The sequence below is a fragment of the Micropterus salmoides genome, unplaced genomic scaffold, assembly GCF_014851395.1.
Source record: "Micropterus salmoides isolate LMB-PRFRI ecotype aquatic unplaced genomic scaffold, ASM1485139v1 Ms_hic_scaffold_1406, whole genome shotgun sequence".
Classification (NCBI taxonomy): Eukaryota; Metazoa; Chordata; class Actinopteri; order Centrarchiformes; family Centrarchidae; genus Micropterus; species Micropterus salmoides.
This window is the reverse complement of record NW_024040493.1, coordinates 1-16,537: the sequence shown is the minus strand read 5'-3', so window position 1 is coordinate 16,537 and position 16,537 is coordinate 1. Positions and strand designations below refer to the sequence as shown.

The following is a 16,537-nucleotide window of genomic DNA, read 5'->3' as shown; positions in this document are numbered from 1 at the left end:
CTTATAGTTAGGGCTGGCTCAGGTGAGTCCTGAACCATCCCTTAGTTATGCTGCTACAGGCCTAGACTGCCGGGGGATTTCCCATGATGCACTGAGCTCCTCTCTCCTCTACTTTCTCTCCCTCTGTATGCAACCTCATCCCATTATTGCATGTTACTAACACAACTTCTCCCCTTTCTGGTAGTCTTGTGCTTTCTCGTCCCTCTCCTCTCTCCTCCTATCACTTCCTGCAGGTGTTTCTGGCTCTGGAGCTGTGGAGTCTGGATCTGTGGCTCGAGGTTTCTGCCTCTTAAGGAAGTTTTTCCTTGCCTCTGTCTCCTAGTGCTGCTCTTGGTGGGAACTGTTGGGCTTCTGTAAATAGCATCATAGAGTACGCTCTAGACCTGCTCTTTATGAAAAGTGCTGTGAGATAACTGTTGTTGTGATTTGGCGCTATATAAATAAAATTGAATGTAATTAAAATATTACATGTCCAGGAAAGTTGGGATATTTTCCAAAATGCAATAAAACTCAAATCTGATTCGTTTGTTCACATGAAACTTTATTTGACTGACAAAAGTCCAAAGAAAAGATTCTCAGTGGTTTTACTGAGCAGTGTGATTATATTTAGAAAATATAAACAAAATTAGATGTCCATACTGCAAGAAGTTGGACAGCGGCGTGTTTTGTGTTCATCACCTTTAATAACACTGTCTGATGGTTTGGGAAGTGAAGCCACGAACTGAGCCAGATTTACAGTTGAAGGTTTGTCCTTTCTTCTTGATACAGAACTTGAGCTGCTCGACAGTCTGTGGTCGCCGCTGTCTGATTCCCCTCTTCATGATGCTCCATACGTTTTGAACAGGAGACAGATCTTGACCGGCATCAGAACATCCCTCTGGTCCACCTGAGCACATATGTTTGTCACAGAAGCATGACGGTGTCTTAGGCAGTTCCTCCTGAGGGCTGGAAGGTCACGTACATTCAGCACCGAGAGGTCTCTTCACAATGCGCTGCTGACTTTGAGGGACCCGAAGTCTCTGCAGTCTTGTGTTGAGAAATGTTCTCTTTGATCCATGAGTTCTGGATCAAAGCGGTGAGCCAGGACCTCCTGACCTGCAGAGACTGAGCCGCTGGATGAGCCCTCACCTGTTCCCAGCTTCTGGTGCAGTCTCCACAGGTGGTCCTGAATGTTCTGGACACGTTTCAGTCTGAGGTTAACTCTGTCCTAACTTTGTACTAAATCTAATCACGCTGTTGGGAAGCTTTTCTCTGGACTTCACATGAATTAATAAAACACTGATTTGATTGCATTTCGGAAATCAGCCCAACTTTGCTGGACACATATAGATCATAGGTTACATATAGAACATTCAGGGGTCATCAGAGGTCACCTGGTGAGTCGGCGTCTCCTCGTCAGTCTGCAGAGCTTTGGATGAAAATGAGCGGCGAGGAGGTTGCACCAGGGCATCATGGGAAACGTCTCTGTCAGAGGAGGGACTGTGACAGACAGCTGAGGCAGCCAATCGTGTCGGGACATCAGAAGGGGGCGGAGCACTGAGAAACAAATACTTTATTTACAAAAGCTGTTTGAGTGTTTTTATTCCTCTCTCACCTGTTCTGAGTCTCTCCTGACTCACCTGTTAGGAGTCTCTCCTGACTCCGCCCACATCAGGATCCTCGTCTTGTCAGCCTCTCTCTGAGTGAATCGCCGCGGCAACAGGTTGTTCCGAGCACTGTGCACTAATGAGGAGAGAGACTCCTTCCAGGTGGGCTGAAAGACACAAGCTGAATATTACCCACTAAACCTTTACCTGTCTGTCTGTGGTTACCCGTCTGTCTGTGGTTACCAGTCTGTCTGTAGCTAGCTGTCTTTCTGTGGTTACCAGTTTGTCTGTAGCTAGCTGTCTGTCTGTGGTTACCAGTCTGTCTGTAGCTAGCTGTCTTTCTGTGGTTACCAGTTTGTCTGTAGCTAGCTGTCTGTCTGTGGTTACCAGTCTGTCGGTGGTTACCAGTCTGTCTGTAGCTACCTGTCTGTCTGTGGTTACCAGTCTGTCTGTAGCTAGCTGTCTTTCTGTGGTTACCAGTTTGTCTGTAGCTAACTGTCTGTCTGTGGTTACCAGTCTGTCGGTGGTTACCAGTCTGTCTGTAGCTAGCTGTCTTTCTGTGGTTACCAGTCTCTCTGTAGCTAGCTGTCTGTCTGTGGTTACCAGTTTGTCTGTAGCTAGCTGTCTGTCTGTGGTTACCAGTCTGTTGGTGGTTACCAGTCTCTCTGTAGCTACCTGTCTGTCTGTGGTTACCAGTCTGTCTGTAGCTACCTGTTTGTCTGTGGTTACCAGTCTGTCTGTAGCTACCTGTCTTTCTGTGGTTACCAGTCTGTCTGTAGCTAGCTGTCTTTCTGTGGTTACCAGTCTGTCTGTAGCTACCTGTCTGTCTGTGGTTACCAGTCTGTCTGTAGCTACCTGTCTGTCTGTGGTTACCAGTCTGTCTGTGGTTACCAGTCTTTCTGTGGTTACCAGTCTGTCTGTAGCTACCTGTCTGTCTGTGGTTACCAGTCTGTCTGTAGCTAGCTGTCTTTCTGTGGTTACCAGTCTGTCTGTGGTTACCAGTCTGTCTGTAGCTACCTGTCTGTCTGTGGTTACCAGTCTGTCTGTAGCTAGCTGTCTTTCTGTGGTTACCAGTCTGTCTGTAGCTAGCTGTCTTTCTGTGGTTACCAGTCTGTCGGTGGTTACCAGTCTGTCTGTAGCTACCTGTCTGTCTGTGGTTACCAGTCTCTCTGTAGCTACCTGTCTGTCTGTGATTACCAGTTTGTCTGTAGCTACCTGTTTGTCTGTGGTTACCAGTCTGTCTGTAGCTACCTGTCTGTCTGTGGTTACCAGTCTGTCTGTAACTAGCTGTCTTTCTGTGGTTACCAGTCTGTCTGTAGCTAGCTGTCTGTCTGTGGTTACCAGTCTGTCTGTAGCTACCTGTCTGTCTGTGGTTACCAGTCTGTCTGTGGTTACCAGTCTTTCTGTGGTTACCAGTCTGTCTGTAGCTACCTGTCTGTCTGTGGTTACCAGTCTGTCTGTAGCTAGCTGTCTTTCTGTGGTTACCAGTTTGTCTGTAGCTAGCTGTCTTTCTGTGGTTACCAGTCTGTCGGTGGTTACCAGTCTGTCTGTTGTTACCTGTCTGTCGTGGTTACCAGTCTGTCTGTAGCTAGCTGTCTTTCTGTGGTTACCAGTTTGTCTGTAGCTAACTGTCTGTCTGTGGTTACCAGTCTGTCGGTGGTTACCAGTCTGTCTGTAGCTAGCTGTCTTTCTGTGGTTACCAGTCTCTCTGTAGCTAGCTGTCTGTCTGTGGTTACCAGTATGTCTGTAGCTAGCTGTCTTTCTGTGGTTACCAGTTTGTCTGTAGCTAGCTGTCTGTCTGTGGTTACCAGTCTGTCGGTGGTTACCAGTCTCTCTGTAGCTACCTGTCTGTCTGTGGTTACCAGTCTGTCTGTAGCTACCTGTTTGTCTGTGGTTACCAGTCTGTCTGTAGCTACCTGTCTTTCTGTGGTTACCAGTCTGTCTGTAGCTAGCTGTCTTTCTGTGGTTACCAGTCTGTCTGTAGCTACCTGTCTGTCTGTGGTTACCAGTCTGTCTGTGGTTACCAGTCTTTCTGTGGTTACCAGTCTGTCTGTAGCTACCTGTCTGTCTGTGGTTACCAGTCTGTCTGTAGCTAGCTGTCTTTCTGTGGTTACCAGTCTGTCTGTGGTTACCAGTCTGTCTGTAGCTACCTGTCTGTCTGTGGTTACCAGTCTGTCTGTAGCTAGCTGTCTTTCTGTGGTTACCAGTCTGTCTGTAGCTAGCTGTCTTTCTGTGGTTACCAGTCTGTCGGTGGTTACCAGTCTGTCTGTAGCTACCTGTCTGTCTGTGGTTACCAGTCTCTCTGTAGCTACCTGTCTGTCTGTGATTACCAGTTTGTCTGTAGCTACCTGTTTGTCTGTGGTTACCAGTCTGTCTGTAGCTACCTGTCTGTCTGTGGTTACCAGTCTGTCTGTAACTAGCTGTCTTTCTGTGGTTACCAGTCTGTCTGTAGCTAGCTGTCTGTCTGTGGTTACCAGTCTGTCTGTGGTTACCAGTCTTTCTGTGGTTACCAGTCTGTCTGTAGCTACCTGTCTGTCTGTGGTTACCAGTCTGTCTGTAGCTAGCTGTCTGTCTGTGGTTACCAGTCTGTCTGTGGTTACCAGTCTGTCTGTAGCTACCTGTCTGTCTGTGGTTACCAGTCTGTCTGTTGTTACCTGTCTGTCGGTGGTTACCAGTCTGTCTGTAGCTAGCTGTCTTTCTGTGGTTACCAGTCTGTCTGTGGTTACCAGTCTGTCTGTAGCTAGCTGTCTGTCTGTGGTTACCAGTCTGTCTGTAGCTACCTGTCTGTCTGTGGTTACCAGTCTGTCTGTAGCTAGCTGTCTTTTTGTGGTTACCAGTCTGTCTGTAACTACCTGTCTGTCGGTGGTTACCAGTCTGTCTGTATCTAGCTGTCTTTCTGTGGTTACCAGTCTGTCGGTGGTTACCTGTCTGTTTACCTGCCTGTGGTTACCAGTCTGTCTGTAGCTACCTGTCTGTCTGTGGTTACCAGTTTGTCTGTGGTTATCTATATGTCTTTGCTCACCTGTATGTGGTTACCAGTCTTTTTGTGGTTACCTGTCTGTAGTTACCAGTCTGTCTGTAGTTACCTGTCTGTCTGTGCTCACCTGTCTGCCTGTAGTTACCTGTATGTCTGTAGATACCTGTATGTCTTTAGTTACCTGTCTATGGCTACCTGTATGTCTGTAGTTGCCTATCTGTCTGTAGTTACCTGCCTGTCTGTGGTTACCTGCCTGTCTGTGGTTACCTTTCTGTGGTTACCAGTCTGTCTGTAGTTACCTGTCTGTGGTTACCTGTCTGTGCTCACCTGTCTGTTTACCTGTCTTTCTGTGGTTACCAGTCTGTATGTGCTCACCTGTCTGCCTGTAATTACCTGTATGTCTGTGCTCACCTGTCTGTTTACCTGTCTGTCTGTGGTTACCTGTCTGTAGTTACCAGTCTGTCTGTAGTTACCTATCTGTCTGTAGTTACCTCTATGTCTGTAGTTACCTGTCTATGGTTACCTGTCTTTCTGTGGCTACCTGTCTGTCTGTAGATGCCAATCTGTCTGTAGTTGCCAATCTGTCTGTAGTTACCTGTCTGTCTGTAGTTACCTATTTGTGGAAACCTGTCTGTGGTTACCTGAATGTAGGTAGTTACCTGCTTGTGGTTACCAGTCTGTTTGTGGTTACCTGTCTGTAGTCACCAGTCTGTCTGTAGTTACCTGTATGTCTGTTGTTATCTTTCTGTGGTCACCTGTCTGTTTACCTGTTTGTCTGTGGTTAACTTTCTGTCTGTAGTTACCTGTCTGTATGTGCTCACCTGTATGTCTGTAGTTTTCTGTCTGTCTGTGGTTACCAGTCTGTCTGTAGCTACTTGTCTGTCTGTGGTTACCAGTCTGTCGGTGGTTACCTGCCTATCTGTGGTTACCTGTCTGTAGTTGCCAATCTGTCTGTAGTTGCTTGTCTGGCTGTGGTTACCTGTCTGTCTGTGGTTACCTGTCTGTAGTTGCCAATCTGTCTGTAGTTACCTGTCTGTATGTAGTTTCCTATCTGTCTGTGCTCACATTTCTGTCTGTGGTTACCTTTATGTCTGTGGTTACCTGTCTGTGGTTACCCGTCTGTCTGTAGTTACCTGTCTGTGGTTACCTTTCTGTCTGTGGTTACCAATATCTCTGCAGTTACCTGTCTGTGGTTACCTGTCTGTCTGTAGTTATCTGTCTGTCTGTAGTTACCTGTATGTCTGTGGTTACCTTTCTGTCTGTAGTTACAAGTCTGTCTGTGCTCACATGTCTGTCTGAGGTTACCTTTATGTCTGTGGTTACCTGTCTGTGGTTACCGTCTGTCTGTAGTTACGTGTCTGTGGTTACCTGTCTGTCTGTAGTTACCATTATCTCTGTAGTTAACTGTCTGTGGTTACCTGTCTTTAGTTACCTGTCTGTTGTTACCTGTGTGCAGAACTCGAGCACTGGATGTTGAGCTTTGTGTTTCCTCGTCTGTCTGTCTGTCAGGAAGCAGGTCTGACACAGGTGGACGTTCACACATTTCATACATCGATACCTGAACACACACACACATATAATCATTCACAATGCTGCCTTTCAGTTTGTCTTACAGGATCATCTGACCCCAGTACAGTTTAGTTTAGCCTGGTAGAGTCCAGTTAAACCTCAGCAGAGTCCAGTTCAACCTCAGCAGAGTCCAATTCAACCTCATCAGTCCAATTCAACCTCAGCAGAGTCCAGTTCAACCTCAGCAGAGTCCAGTTCAACCTCAGCAGAGTCCAGTTCAACCTCAGCAGAGTCCAATTCAACCTCAGCAGAGTCCAATTCAACCTCATCAGTCCAGTTCAACCTCAGCAGAGTCCAGTTAAACCTCAGCAGAGTCCAGTTCAACCTCAGCAGAGTCCAGTTCAACCTCATCAGTCCAGTTCAACCTCAGCAGAGTCCAGTTCAACCTCAGCAGAGTCCAATTCAACCTCAGCAGAGTCCAATTCAACCTCAGCAGAGTCCAATTTATCCTCAGCAGAGTCCAGTTCAACCTCAGTAGAGTCCAATTCAACCTCAGCAGAGTCCAGTTCAACCTCAGCAGAGTGCAGTTCAACCTCATCAGTCCAGTTCAACCTCAGTAGAGTCCAGTTCAACCTCAGCAGAGTCCAGTTTACCCTCAGTAGAGTCCAATTCAACCTCAGCAGAGTGCAGTTTGTTCTCAGTAGAGTGCAGTTCAACCTCAGCAGAGTCCAGTTCAACCTCAGCAGAGTGCAGTTCAACCTCAGTAGAGTCCAGTTCAACCTCAGCAGAGTGCAGTTCAACCTCAGTAGAGTCCAGTTCAACCTCAGTAGAGTGCAGTTCAACCTCATCAGTCCAGTTCAACCTCAGTAGAGTCCAGTTCAACCTCAGCAGAGTCCAGTTCAACCTCAGCAGAGTCCAGTTCAACCTCAGCAGAGTGCAGTTAAACCTCATCAGTCCAGTTCAACCTCAGCAGAGTCCAGTTTATCCTCAGCAGAGTGCAGTTCAACCTCAGCAGAGTGCAGTTCAACCTCAGCAGAGTCCAGTTCAACATCAGCAGAGTCCAGTCTATCCTCAGCAGAGTCCAGTTCAACCTCAGTAGAGTCCAGTTCAACCTCAGTAGAGTCCAATTCAACTTCAGCAGAGTCCAGTTTATCCTCCGTAGAGTCCAGTTCAACCTCAGCAGAGTGCAGTTCAACCTCAGCAGAGTCCAGTTCAACCTCAGCAGAGTCCAGTTTATCCTCAGCAGAGTGCAGTTAAACCTCATCAGTCCAGTTCAATCTCAGTAGAGTCCAGTTCAACCTCAGCAGAGTCCAGTTCAACCTCAGCAGAGTCCAATTCAACCTCAGCAGAGTCCAGTTTATCCTCAGCAGAGTCCAGTTTATCCTCAGCAGAGTCCAGTTCAACCTCAGCAGAGTCCAATTCAACCTCAGCAGAGTGCAGTTTATCTTCAGCAGAGTCCAGTTCAACCTCAGCAGAGTGCAGTTCAACCTCAGCAGAGTCCAGTTCAACCTCAGCAGAGTGCAGTTCAACCTCAGCAGAGTCCAGTTTATCCTCAGCAGAGTGCAGTTAACCTCATCACTCCAGTTCAACCTCAGCAGAGTCCAGTTCAACCTCAGCAGAGTCCAATTCAACCTCAGCAGAGTCCAGTTTATCCTCAGCAGAGTGCAGTTTATCCTCACTAGAGTCCAGTTCAACCTCAGCAGAGTCCAGTTCAACCTCATCAGTCCAGTTCAACCTCAGCAGAGTCCAGTTTATCCTCAGTAGAGTGCAGTTCAACCTCAGCAGAGTGCAGTTAAACCTCATCAGTCCAGTTCAACCTCAGCAGAGTCCAGTTCAACCTCAGCAGAGTCCAGTTCAACCTCAGCAGAGTGCAGTTTATCCTCAGCAGAGTGCAGTTCAACCTCAGCAGAGTCCAGTTCAACCTCAGTAGAGTGCAGTTCAACCTCATCAGAGTCCAGTTCAACCTCAGCAGAGTCCAGTTCAACCTCAGCAGAGTCCAGTTTATCCTCAGCAGAGTGCAGTCCAACCTCAGCAGAGTCCAGTTCAACCTCATCAGTCCAGTTCAACCTCACTAGAGTCCAGTTCAACCTCAGCAGAGTCCAGTTCAACCTCATCAGTCCAGTTCAACCTCAGCAGAGTCCAGTTTATCCTCAGTAGAGTGCAGTTCAACCTCAGCAGAGTGCAGTTAAACCTCATCAGTCCAGTTCAATCTCAGTAGAGTCCAGTTCAACCTCAGCAGAGTCCAGTTCAACCTCAGCAGAGTCCAGTTCAACCTCAGCAGAGTCCAGTTCAACCTCAGCAGAGTCCAGTTTATCCTCAGCAGAGTCCAGTTCAACCTCAGCAGAGTCCAATTCAACCTCAGCAGAGTCCAGTTCAACCTCAGTAGAGTGCAGTTCAACCTCATCAGTCCAGTTCAACCTCAGTAGAGTCCAGTTTATCCTCAGCAGAGTCCAATTCAACCTCAGCAGAGTGCAGTTTATTCTCAGTAGAGTCCAGTTCAACCTCAGCAGAGTCCAGTTCAACCTCAGCAGAGTCCAGTTCAACCTCAGCAGAGTCCAGTTAAACCTCAGCAGAGTGCAGTTAAACCTCATCAGTCCATTTGAACCTCAGTAGAGTCCAGTTCAACCTCAGCAGAGTCCAGTTCAACCTCAGCAGAGTCCAGTTCAACCTCAGCAGAGTCCAATTCAACCTCAGCAGAGTCCAATTCAACCTCAGCAGAGTCCAATTCAACCTCAGCAGAGTCCAGTTCAACCTCAGCAGAGTGCAGTTAAACCTCAGCAGAGTCCAGTTTATCCTCAGCAGAGTCCAGTTCAACCTCAGCAGAGTCCAGTTCAACCTCAGCAGAGTGCAGTTTATTCTCAGTAGAGTCCAGTTCAACCTCAGCAGAGTCCAGTTCAACCTCAGCAGAGTGCAGTTCAACCTCAGTAGAGTCCAGTTCAACCTCAGTAGAGTCCAGTTCAACCTCATCAGTCCAGTTCAACCTCAGCAGAGTCCAGTTTATCCTCAGCAGAGTGCAGTTCAACCTCAGCAGAGTCCAATTCAACCTCAGCAGAGTCTAGTTCAACCTCAGCAGAGTCCAATTCAACCTCAGCAGAGTCCAGTTCAACCTCAGCAGAGTGCAGTTAAACCTCATCAGTCCAGTTCAACCTCAGCAGAGTCCAATTCAACCTCAGCAGAGTCCAGTTCAACCTCAGCAGAGTCCAGTTTATCTTCAGCAGAGTCCAGTTCAACCTCAGCAGAGTGCAGTTAAACCTCATCAGTCCATTTGAACCTCAGTAGAGTCCAGTTCAACCTCAGCAGAGTCCAGTTCAACCTCAGCAGAGTCCAGTTTATCTTCAGCAGAGTCCAGTTCAACCTCAGTAGAGTCCAATTCAACCTCAGCAGAGTCCAGTTCAACCTCAGCAGAGTCCAGTTCAACCTCAGCAGAGTCCAGTTCAACATCAGCAGAGTGCAGTTAAACCTCATCAGTCCAGTTCAACCTCAGCAGAGTCCAGTTCAACCTCAGCAGAGTCCAGTTCAACCTCAGTAGAGTCCAGTTTATCCTCAGTAGAGTGCAGTTCAACTTCATCAGTCCAGTTCATCCTCAGCAGAGTCCAATTCAACCTCAGCAGAGTCCAGTTCAACCTCAGCAGAGTGCAGTTAAACCTCATCAGTCCAGTTCAACCTCTGCAGAGTCCAGTTTATCTTCAGCAGAGTCCAGTTCAACCTCAGCAGAGTGCAGTTAAACCTCATCAGTCCAGTTCAATCTCAGTAGAGTCCAGTTCAACCTCAGCAGAGTCCATGTTAAACCTCAGTAGAGTCCATGTTAAACCTCAGTAAAGTCCATGTTAAACCTCAGTAGAGTCCAGTTAAGCCTCAGTAGAGTCCATGTTAAACCTCAGTAGAGTCCAGTTAAACCTCAGTACAGTCCATGTTAAACCTCAGTAGAGTCCATGTTAAACCTTAGTAAAGTCCATGTTAAACCGCAGTAGAGTCCATGTTAAACCTCAGTAGAGTCTAGTTAAACCTCAGTAAAGTCCATGTTAAACCTCAGTAATGTCCATGTTAAACCTCAGCAGAGTCCAGTTCAACCTCAGCAGAGTCCAGTTTATCCTCAGCAGAGTGCAGTCCAACCTCAGCAGAGTCCAGTTCAACCTCATCAGTCCAGTTCAACCTCACTAGAGTCCAGTTCAACCTCAGCAGAGTCCAGTTCAACCTCATCAGTCCAGTTCAACCTCAGCAGAGTCCAGTTTATCCTCAGTAGAGTGCAGTTCAACCTCAGCAGAGTGCAGTTAAACCTCATCAGAGTCCAGTTTATCTTCAGCAGAGTCCAGTTCAACCTCAGTAGAGTCCAATTCAACCTCAGCAGAGTCCAGTTCAACCTCAGCAGAGTCCAGTTCAACCTCAGCAGAGTCCAGTTCAACATCAGCAGAGTGCAGTTAAACCTCATCAGTCCAGTTCAACCTCAGCAGAGTCCAGTTCAACCTCAGCAGAGTCCAGTTCAACCTCAGTAGAGTCCAGTTTATCCTCAGTAGAGTGCAGTTCAACTTCATCAGTCCAGTTCATCCTCAGCAGAGTCCAATTCAACCTCAGCAGAGTCCAGTTCAACCTCAGCAGAGTGCAGTTAAACCTCATCAGTCCAGTTCAACCTCTGCAGAGTCCAGTTTATCTTCAGCAGAGTCCAGTTCAACCTCAGCAGAGTGCAGTTAAACCTCATCAGTCCAGTTCAATCTCAGTAGAGTCCAGTTCAACCTCAGCAGAGTCCATGTTAAACCTCAGTAGAGTCCATGTTAAACCTCAGTAAAGTCCATGTTAAACCTCAGTAGAGTCCAGTTAAGCCTCAGTAGAGTCCATGTTAAACCTCAGTAGAGTCCAGTTAAACCTCAGTACAGTCCATGTTAAACCTCAGTAGAGTCCATGTTAAACCTTAGTAAAGTCCATGTTAAACCGCAGTAGAGTCCATGTTAAACCTCAGTAGAGTCTAGTTAAACCTCAGTAAAGTCCATGTTAAACCTCAGTAATGTCCATGTTAAACCTCAGCAGAGTCCAGTTCAACCTCAGCAGAGTCCAGTTTATCCTCAGCAGAGTGCAGTCCAACCTCAGCAGAGTCCAGTTCAACCTCATCAGTCCAGTTCAACCTCACTAGAGTCCAGTTCAACCTCAGCAGAGTCCAGTTCAACCTCATCAGTCCAGTTCAACCTCAGCAGAGTCCAGTTTATCCTCAGTAGAGTGCAGTTCAACCTCAGCAGAGTGCAGTTAAACCTCATCAGTCCAGTTCAATCTCAGTAGAGTCCAGTTCAACCTCAGCAGAGTCCAGTTCAACCTCAGCAGAGTCCAGTTCAACCTCAGCAGAGTCCAGTTCAACATCAGCAGAGTGCAGTTAAACCTCATCAGTCCAGTTCAACCTCAGCAGAGTCCAGTTCAACCTCAGCAGAGTCCAGTTCAACCTCAGTAGAGTCCAGTTTATCCTCAGTAGAGTGCAGTTCAACTTCATCAGTCCAGTTCATCCTCAGCAGAGTCCAATTCAACCTCAGCAGAGTCCAGTTCAACCTCAGCAGAGTGCAGTTAAACCTCATCAGTCCAGTTCAACCTCTGCAGAGTCCAGTTTATCTTCAGCAGAGTCCAGTTCAACCTCAGCAGAGTGCAGTTAAACCTCATCAGTCCAGTTCAATCTCAGTAGAGTCCAGTTCAACCTCAGCAGAGTCCATGTTAAACCTCAGTAGAGTCCATGTTAAACCTCAGTAAAGTCCATGTTAAACCTCAGTAGAGTCCAGTTAAGCCTCAGTAGAGTCCATGTTAAACCTCAGTAGAGTCCAGTTAAACCTCAGTACAGTCCATGTTAAACCTCAGTAGAGTCCATGTTAAACCTTAGTAAAGTCCATGTTAAACCGCAGTAGAGTCCATGTTAAACCTCAGTAGAGTCTAGTTAAACCTCAGTAAAGTCCATGTTAAACCTCAGTAATGTCCATGTTAAACCTCAGCAGAGTCCAGTTCAACCTCAGCAGAGTCCAGTTTATCCTCAGCAGAGTGCAGTCCAACCTCAGCAGAGTCCAGTTCAACCTCATCAGTCCAGTTCAACCTCACTAGAGTCCAGTTCAACCTCAGCAGAGTCCAGTTCAACCTCATCAGTCCAGTTCAACCTCAGCAGAGTCCAGTTTATCCTCAGTAGAGTGCAGTTCAACCTCAGCAGAGTGCAGTTAAACCTCATCAGTCCAGTTCAATCTCAGTAGAGTCCAGTTCAACCTCAGCAGAGTCCAGTTCAACCTCAGCAGAGTCCAGTTCAACCTCAGCAGAGTCCAGTTCAACCTCAGCAGAGTCCAGTTTATCCTCAGCAGAGTCCAGTTCAACCTCAGCAGAGTCCAATTCAACCTCAGCAGAGTGCAGTTTATCCTCAGCAGAGTCCAGTTCAACCTCATCAGAGTCCAGTTCAACCTCAGTAGAGTGCAGTTCAACCTCATCAGAGTCCAGTTCAACCTCAGCAGAGTGCAGTTCAACCTCAGCAGAGTCCAGTTCAACCTCAGCAGAGTCCAGTTCAACCTCAGCAGAGTCCAGTTTATCCTCAGTAGAGTCCAGTTCAACCTCAGTAGAGTCCAGTTCAACCTCAGTAGAGTCCAGTTCAACCTCAGCAGAGTGCAGTTTATTCTCAGTAGAGTCCAATTCAACCTCAGCAGAGTCCAGTTCAACCTCAGTAGAGTGCAGTTCAACCTCATCAGTCCAGTTCAACCTCAGTAGAGTCCAGTTTATCCTCAGCAGAGTCCAATTCAACCTCAGCAGAGTGCAGTTTATTCTCAGTAGAGTCCAGTTCAACCTCAGCAGAGTCCAGTTCAACCTCAGCAGAGTCCAGTTAAACCTCAGCAGAGTGCAGTTAAACCTCATCAGTCCATTTGAACCTCAGTAGAGTCCAGTTCAACCTCAGCAGAGTCCAGTTCAACCTCAGCAGAGTCCAGTTCAACCTCAGCAGAGTCCAATTCAACCTCAGCAGAGTCCAGTTCAACCTCAGCAGAGTCCAATTCAACCTCAGCAGAGTCCAGTTCAACCTCAGCAGAGTGCAGTTAAACCTCAGCAGAGTCCAGTTTATCCTCAGCAGAGTCCAGTTCAACCTCAGCAGAGTCCAGTTCAACCTCAGCAGAGTGCAGTTTATTCTCAGTAGAGTCCAGTTCAACCTCAGCAGAGTCCAGTTCAACCTCAGCAGAGTGCAGTTCAACCTCAGTAGAGTCCAGTTCAACCTCAGTAGAGTCCAGTTCAACCTCATCAGTCCAGTTCAACCTCAGCAGAGTCCAGTTTATCCTCAGCAGAGTGCAGTTCAACCTCAGCAGAGTCCAATTCAACCTCAGCAGAGTCTAGTTCAACCTCAGCAGAGTCCAATTCAACCTCAGCAGAGTGCAGTTAAACCTCATCAGTCCAGTTCAACCTCAGCAGAGTCCAATTCAACCTCAGCAGAGTCCAGTTCAACCTCAGCAGAGTCCAGTTTATCTTCAGCAGAGTCCAGTTCAACCTCAGCAGAGTGCAGTTAAACCTCATCAGTCCATTTGAACCTCAGTAGAGTCCAGTTCAACCTCAGCAGAGTCCAGTTCAACCTCAGCAGAGTCCAGTTTATCTTCAGCAGAGTCCAGTTCAACCTCAGTAGAGTCCAATTCAACCTCAGCAGAGTCCAGTTCAACCTCAGCAGAGTCCAGTTCAACCTCAGCAGAGTCCAGTTCAACATCAGCAGAGTGCAGTTAAACCTCATCAGTCCAGTTCAACCTCAGCAGAGTCCAGTTCAACCTCAGCAGAGTCCAGTTCAACCTCAGTAGAGTCCAGTTTATCCTCAGTAGAGTGCAGTTCAACTTCATCAGTCCAGTTCATCCTCAGCAGAGTCCAATTCAACCTCAGCAGAGTCCAGTTCAACCTCAGCAGAGTGCAGTTAAACCTCATCAGTCCAGTTCAACCTCTGCAGAGTCCAGTTTATCTTCAGCAGAGTCCAGTTCAACCTCAGCAGAGTGCAGTTAAACCTCATCAGTCCAGTTCAATCTCAGTAGAGTCCAGTTCAACCTCAGCAGAGTCCATGTTAAACCTCAGTAGAGTCCATGTTAAACCTCAGTAAAGTCCATGTTAAACCTCAGTAGAGTCCAGTTAAGCCTCAGTAGAGTCCATGTTAAACCTCAGTAGAGTCCAGTTAAACCTCAGTACAGTCCATGTTAAACCTCAGTAGAGTCCATGTTAAACCTTAGTAAAGTCCATGTTAAACCGCAGTAGAGTCCATGTTAAACCTCAGTAGAGTCTAGTTAAACCTCAGTAAAGTCCATGTTAAACCTCAGTAATGTCCATGTTAAACCTCAGTAGAGTCCATGTTAAACCTCAGTAGAGTCCAGTTAAACCTCAGTAGAGTCCATGTTAAACCTCAGTAAAGTCCATGTTAAACCTCAGTAGATTCCAGTTAAACCTCAGTAGAGTCCATGTTAAACCTCAGTAGAGTCCAGTCAAACCTCAGTAAAGTCCATGTTAAACCTCAGTAAAGTCCATGTTAAACCTCAGTAGAGTCCATGTTAAACCTCAGTAAAGTCCAGTAGGGTCCAGTTAAACCTCAGTAGAGTCTAGTTAAACCTCAGTAGAGTCCATGTTAAACCTCAGTAATGTCTATGTTAAACCTCAGTAGAGTCCAGTTAAACCTCAGTAGAGTCTAGTTAAACCTCAGTAAAGTCCATGTTAAACCTCAGTAATGTCCATGTTAAACCTCAGTAGAGTCCAGTTAAACCTCAGTAGAGTCCAGTTAAACCTCAGTAAAGTCCATGTTAAACCTCAGTAGAGTCCAGTTAAACCTCAGTAGAGTCCATGTTAAACCTCAGTAGAGTCCAGTTAAACCTCAGTAAAGTCCATGTTAAACCTCAGTAGATTCCAGTTAAACCTCAGTACAGTCCATGTTAAACCTCAGTAGAGTCCAGTTAAACCTCAGTAGAGTCCAGTTAAACCTCAGTAAAGTCCATGTTAAACCTCAGTAGATTCCAGTTAAACCTCAGTACAGTCCATGTTAAACCTCAGTAGAGTCCAGTTAAACCTCAGTACAGTCCATGTTAAACCTCAGTAGAGTCCAGTTAAACCTCAGTAGAGTCCAGTTAAACCTCAGTAAAGTCCATGTTAAACCTCAGTAATGTCCATGTTAAACCTCAGTAGAGTCCAGTTAAACCTCAGTAGAGTCTAGTTAAACCTCAGTAAAGTCCATGTTAAACCTCAGTAATGTCCATGTTAAACCTCAGTAGAGTCCAGTTAAACCTCAGTAGAGTCCAGTTAAACCTCAGTAAAGTCCATGTTAAACCTCAGTAGAGTCCAGTTAAACCTCAGTAGAGTCCATGTTAAACCTCAGTAGAGTCCAGTTAAACCTCAGTAAAGTCCATGTTAAACCTCAGTAGATTCCAGTTAAACCTCAGTACAGTCCAGTTAAACCTCAGTAGAGTCCAGTTAAACCTCAGTAAAGTCCATGTTATACCTCAGTTATTATTTTCTGAAGATGATGATTTGTTAAAGTTAAAATAACTGTCCTGATTGGAAGATGTTGGCTCACCTGAGTCCGGTGATGGGGACCGTCTTGCAGGTATGGCAGCGGACGGCGTGATTGACTTTCTGACTAACGGCCAGGCGATGCAAAGTGGGTAACCATAGCAACAGACGTGGCTCGCTCTTCAGCCATGACAACACGTGTTCTTTGCTTGCCATCGGGGTCATAACCTGTAAACACACACAGTCAGTGGGTCGCTATGACAACCGCCAGTCACCTGCCGCTGAGGACTTTTTGAGTTCTCACCCCGGTAAAACATGACCCCACCGCCGCCTCCACGCCGCTAAAAACACCTTCCTCCTGCACCGCCGCAGGAACCTGAACACACACAAACATGTTAGAAAGAGAAGGGCATGCTGGGGAAATGTATTCTGTACTGGTTTTACCTGGCTGAGGTCCTGCAGTAAAGATCTGAGTCCAGACCTGCTGACTGATCCAGAGCAGTTTGCTGCAACACTCACCAGAGCTGCAGGACACAGAGGCGTTTTATTCTGAAGGGAGAAGTGTATTACTCTGAAGGGAGTTTTATTCTGAAGGAAACTGTTTTATTCTGAAGGGACCAGTGTTTTACTTTGAAGGGAGTTTTATTCTGAAGGAAACTGTTTCATTCTGAAGGAAAAAGTTTTATTCTGAAGGAAACTGTTTTATTCTGACGGGACCAGTGTTTTACTTTGAAGGGAGTTTTATTCTGAAGGAAACTGTTTCATTCTGAAGGAAAAAGTTTTATTCTGAAGGAAACTGTTTTATTCTGAAGGGACCAGTGTTTTACTTTGAAGGGAGTTTTATTCTGAAGGAAACTGTTTCATTCTGAAGGAAAAAGTTTTATTCTGAAGGAAACGGTTTTATTCTGAAGGGACCAGTGTTTTACTCTGAAGGGAGTTTTATTCAGAAGTAAACTGTTTTATTCTGAAGGGAACAGTGTTTTTCTCTGAAGTAAACTGTTTTATTCTGAAG

At 46.5% G+C, this 16,537-nt stretch overlaps 1 protein-coding gene across 1 annotated transcript; it reads right to left on the bottom strand.

Annotated features, from left to right (window-relative positions):
- Positions 1-521: 521 nt before the first annotated feature.
- LOC119903236 (dystrotelin-like) lies at positions 522-16,514 on the bottom strand. Its single transcript, XM_038719447.1, has 6 exons — positions 15,970-16,514; positions 15,830-15,901; positions 15,590-15,753; positions 6,010-6,121; positions 1,620-1,753; positions 522-1,536 (listed from the first exon to the last, which is right to left on the bottom strand). Exons 3-6 carry the CDS (start codon positions 15,748-15,750, stop codon positions 1,353-1,355), a joined length of 591 nt encoding a protein of 196 aa, XP_038575375.1. The 5' UTR covers positions 15,751-15,753; positions 15,830-15,901; positions 15,970-16,514; the 3' UTR covers positions 522-1,352.
- Between the last annotated feature and the right edge of the window lie 23 nt (positions 16,515-16,537).

What these genes read in the sequence shown, in the direction of transcription:
- LOC119903236 (XM_038719447.1), bottom strand. Translation starts at nt 15,750, where the DNA reads ATGACCCCGATGGCAAGCAAAGAACACGTGTTGTCATGGCTGAAGAGC. An exon ending in GTCCCCATCACCGGACTCAG is followed by an intron (nt 6,122 to 15,589) that starts GTGAGCCAACAT and finishes GTGTGTGTTCAG; the next exon opens with GTATCGATGTATGAAATGTG. An exon ending in TGCTCGAGTTCTGCACACAG is followed by an intron (nt 1,754 to 6,009) that starts GTAACAACAGAC and finishes TGTGTCTTTCAG; the next exon opens with CCCACCTGGAAGGAGTCTCT.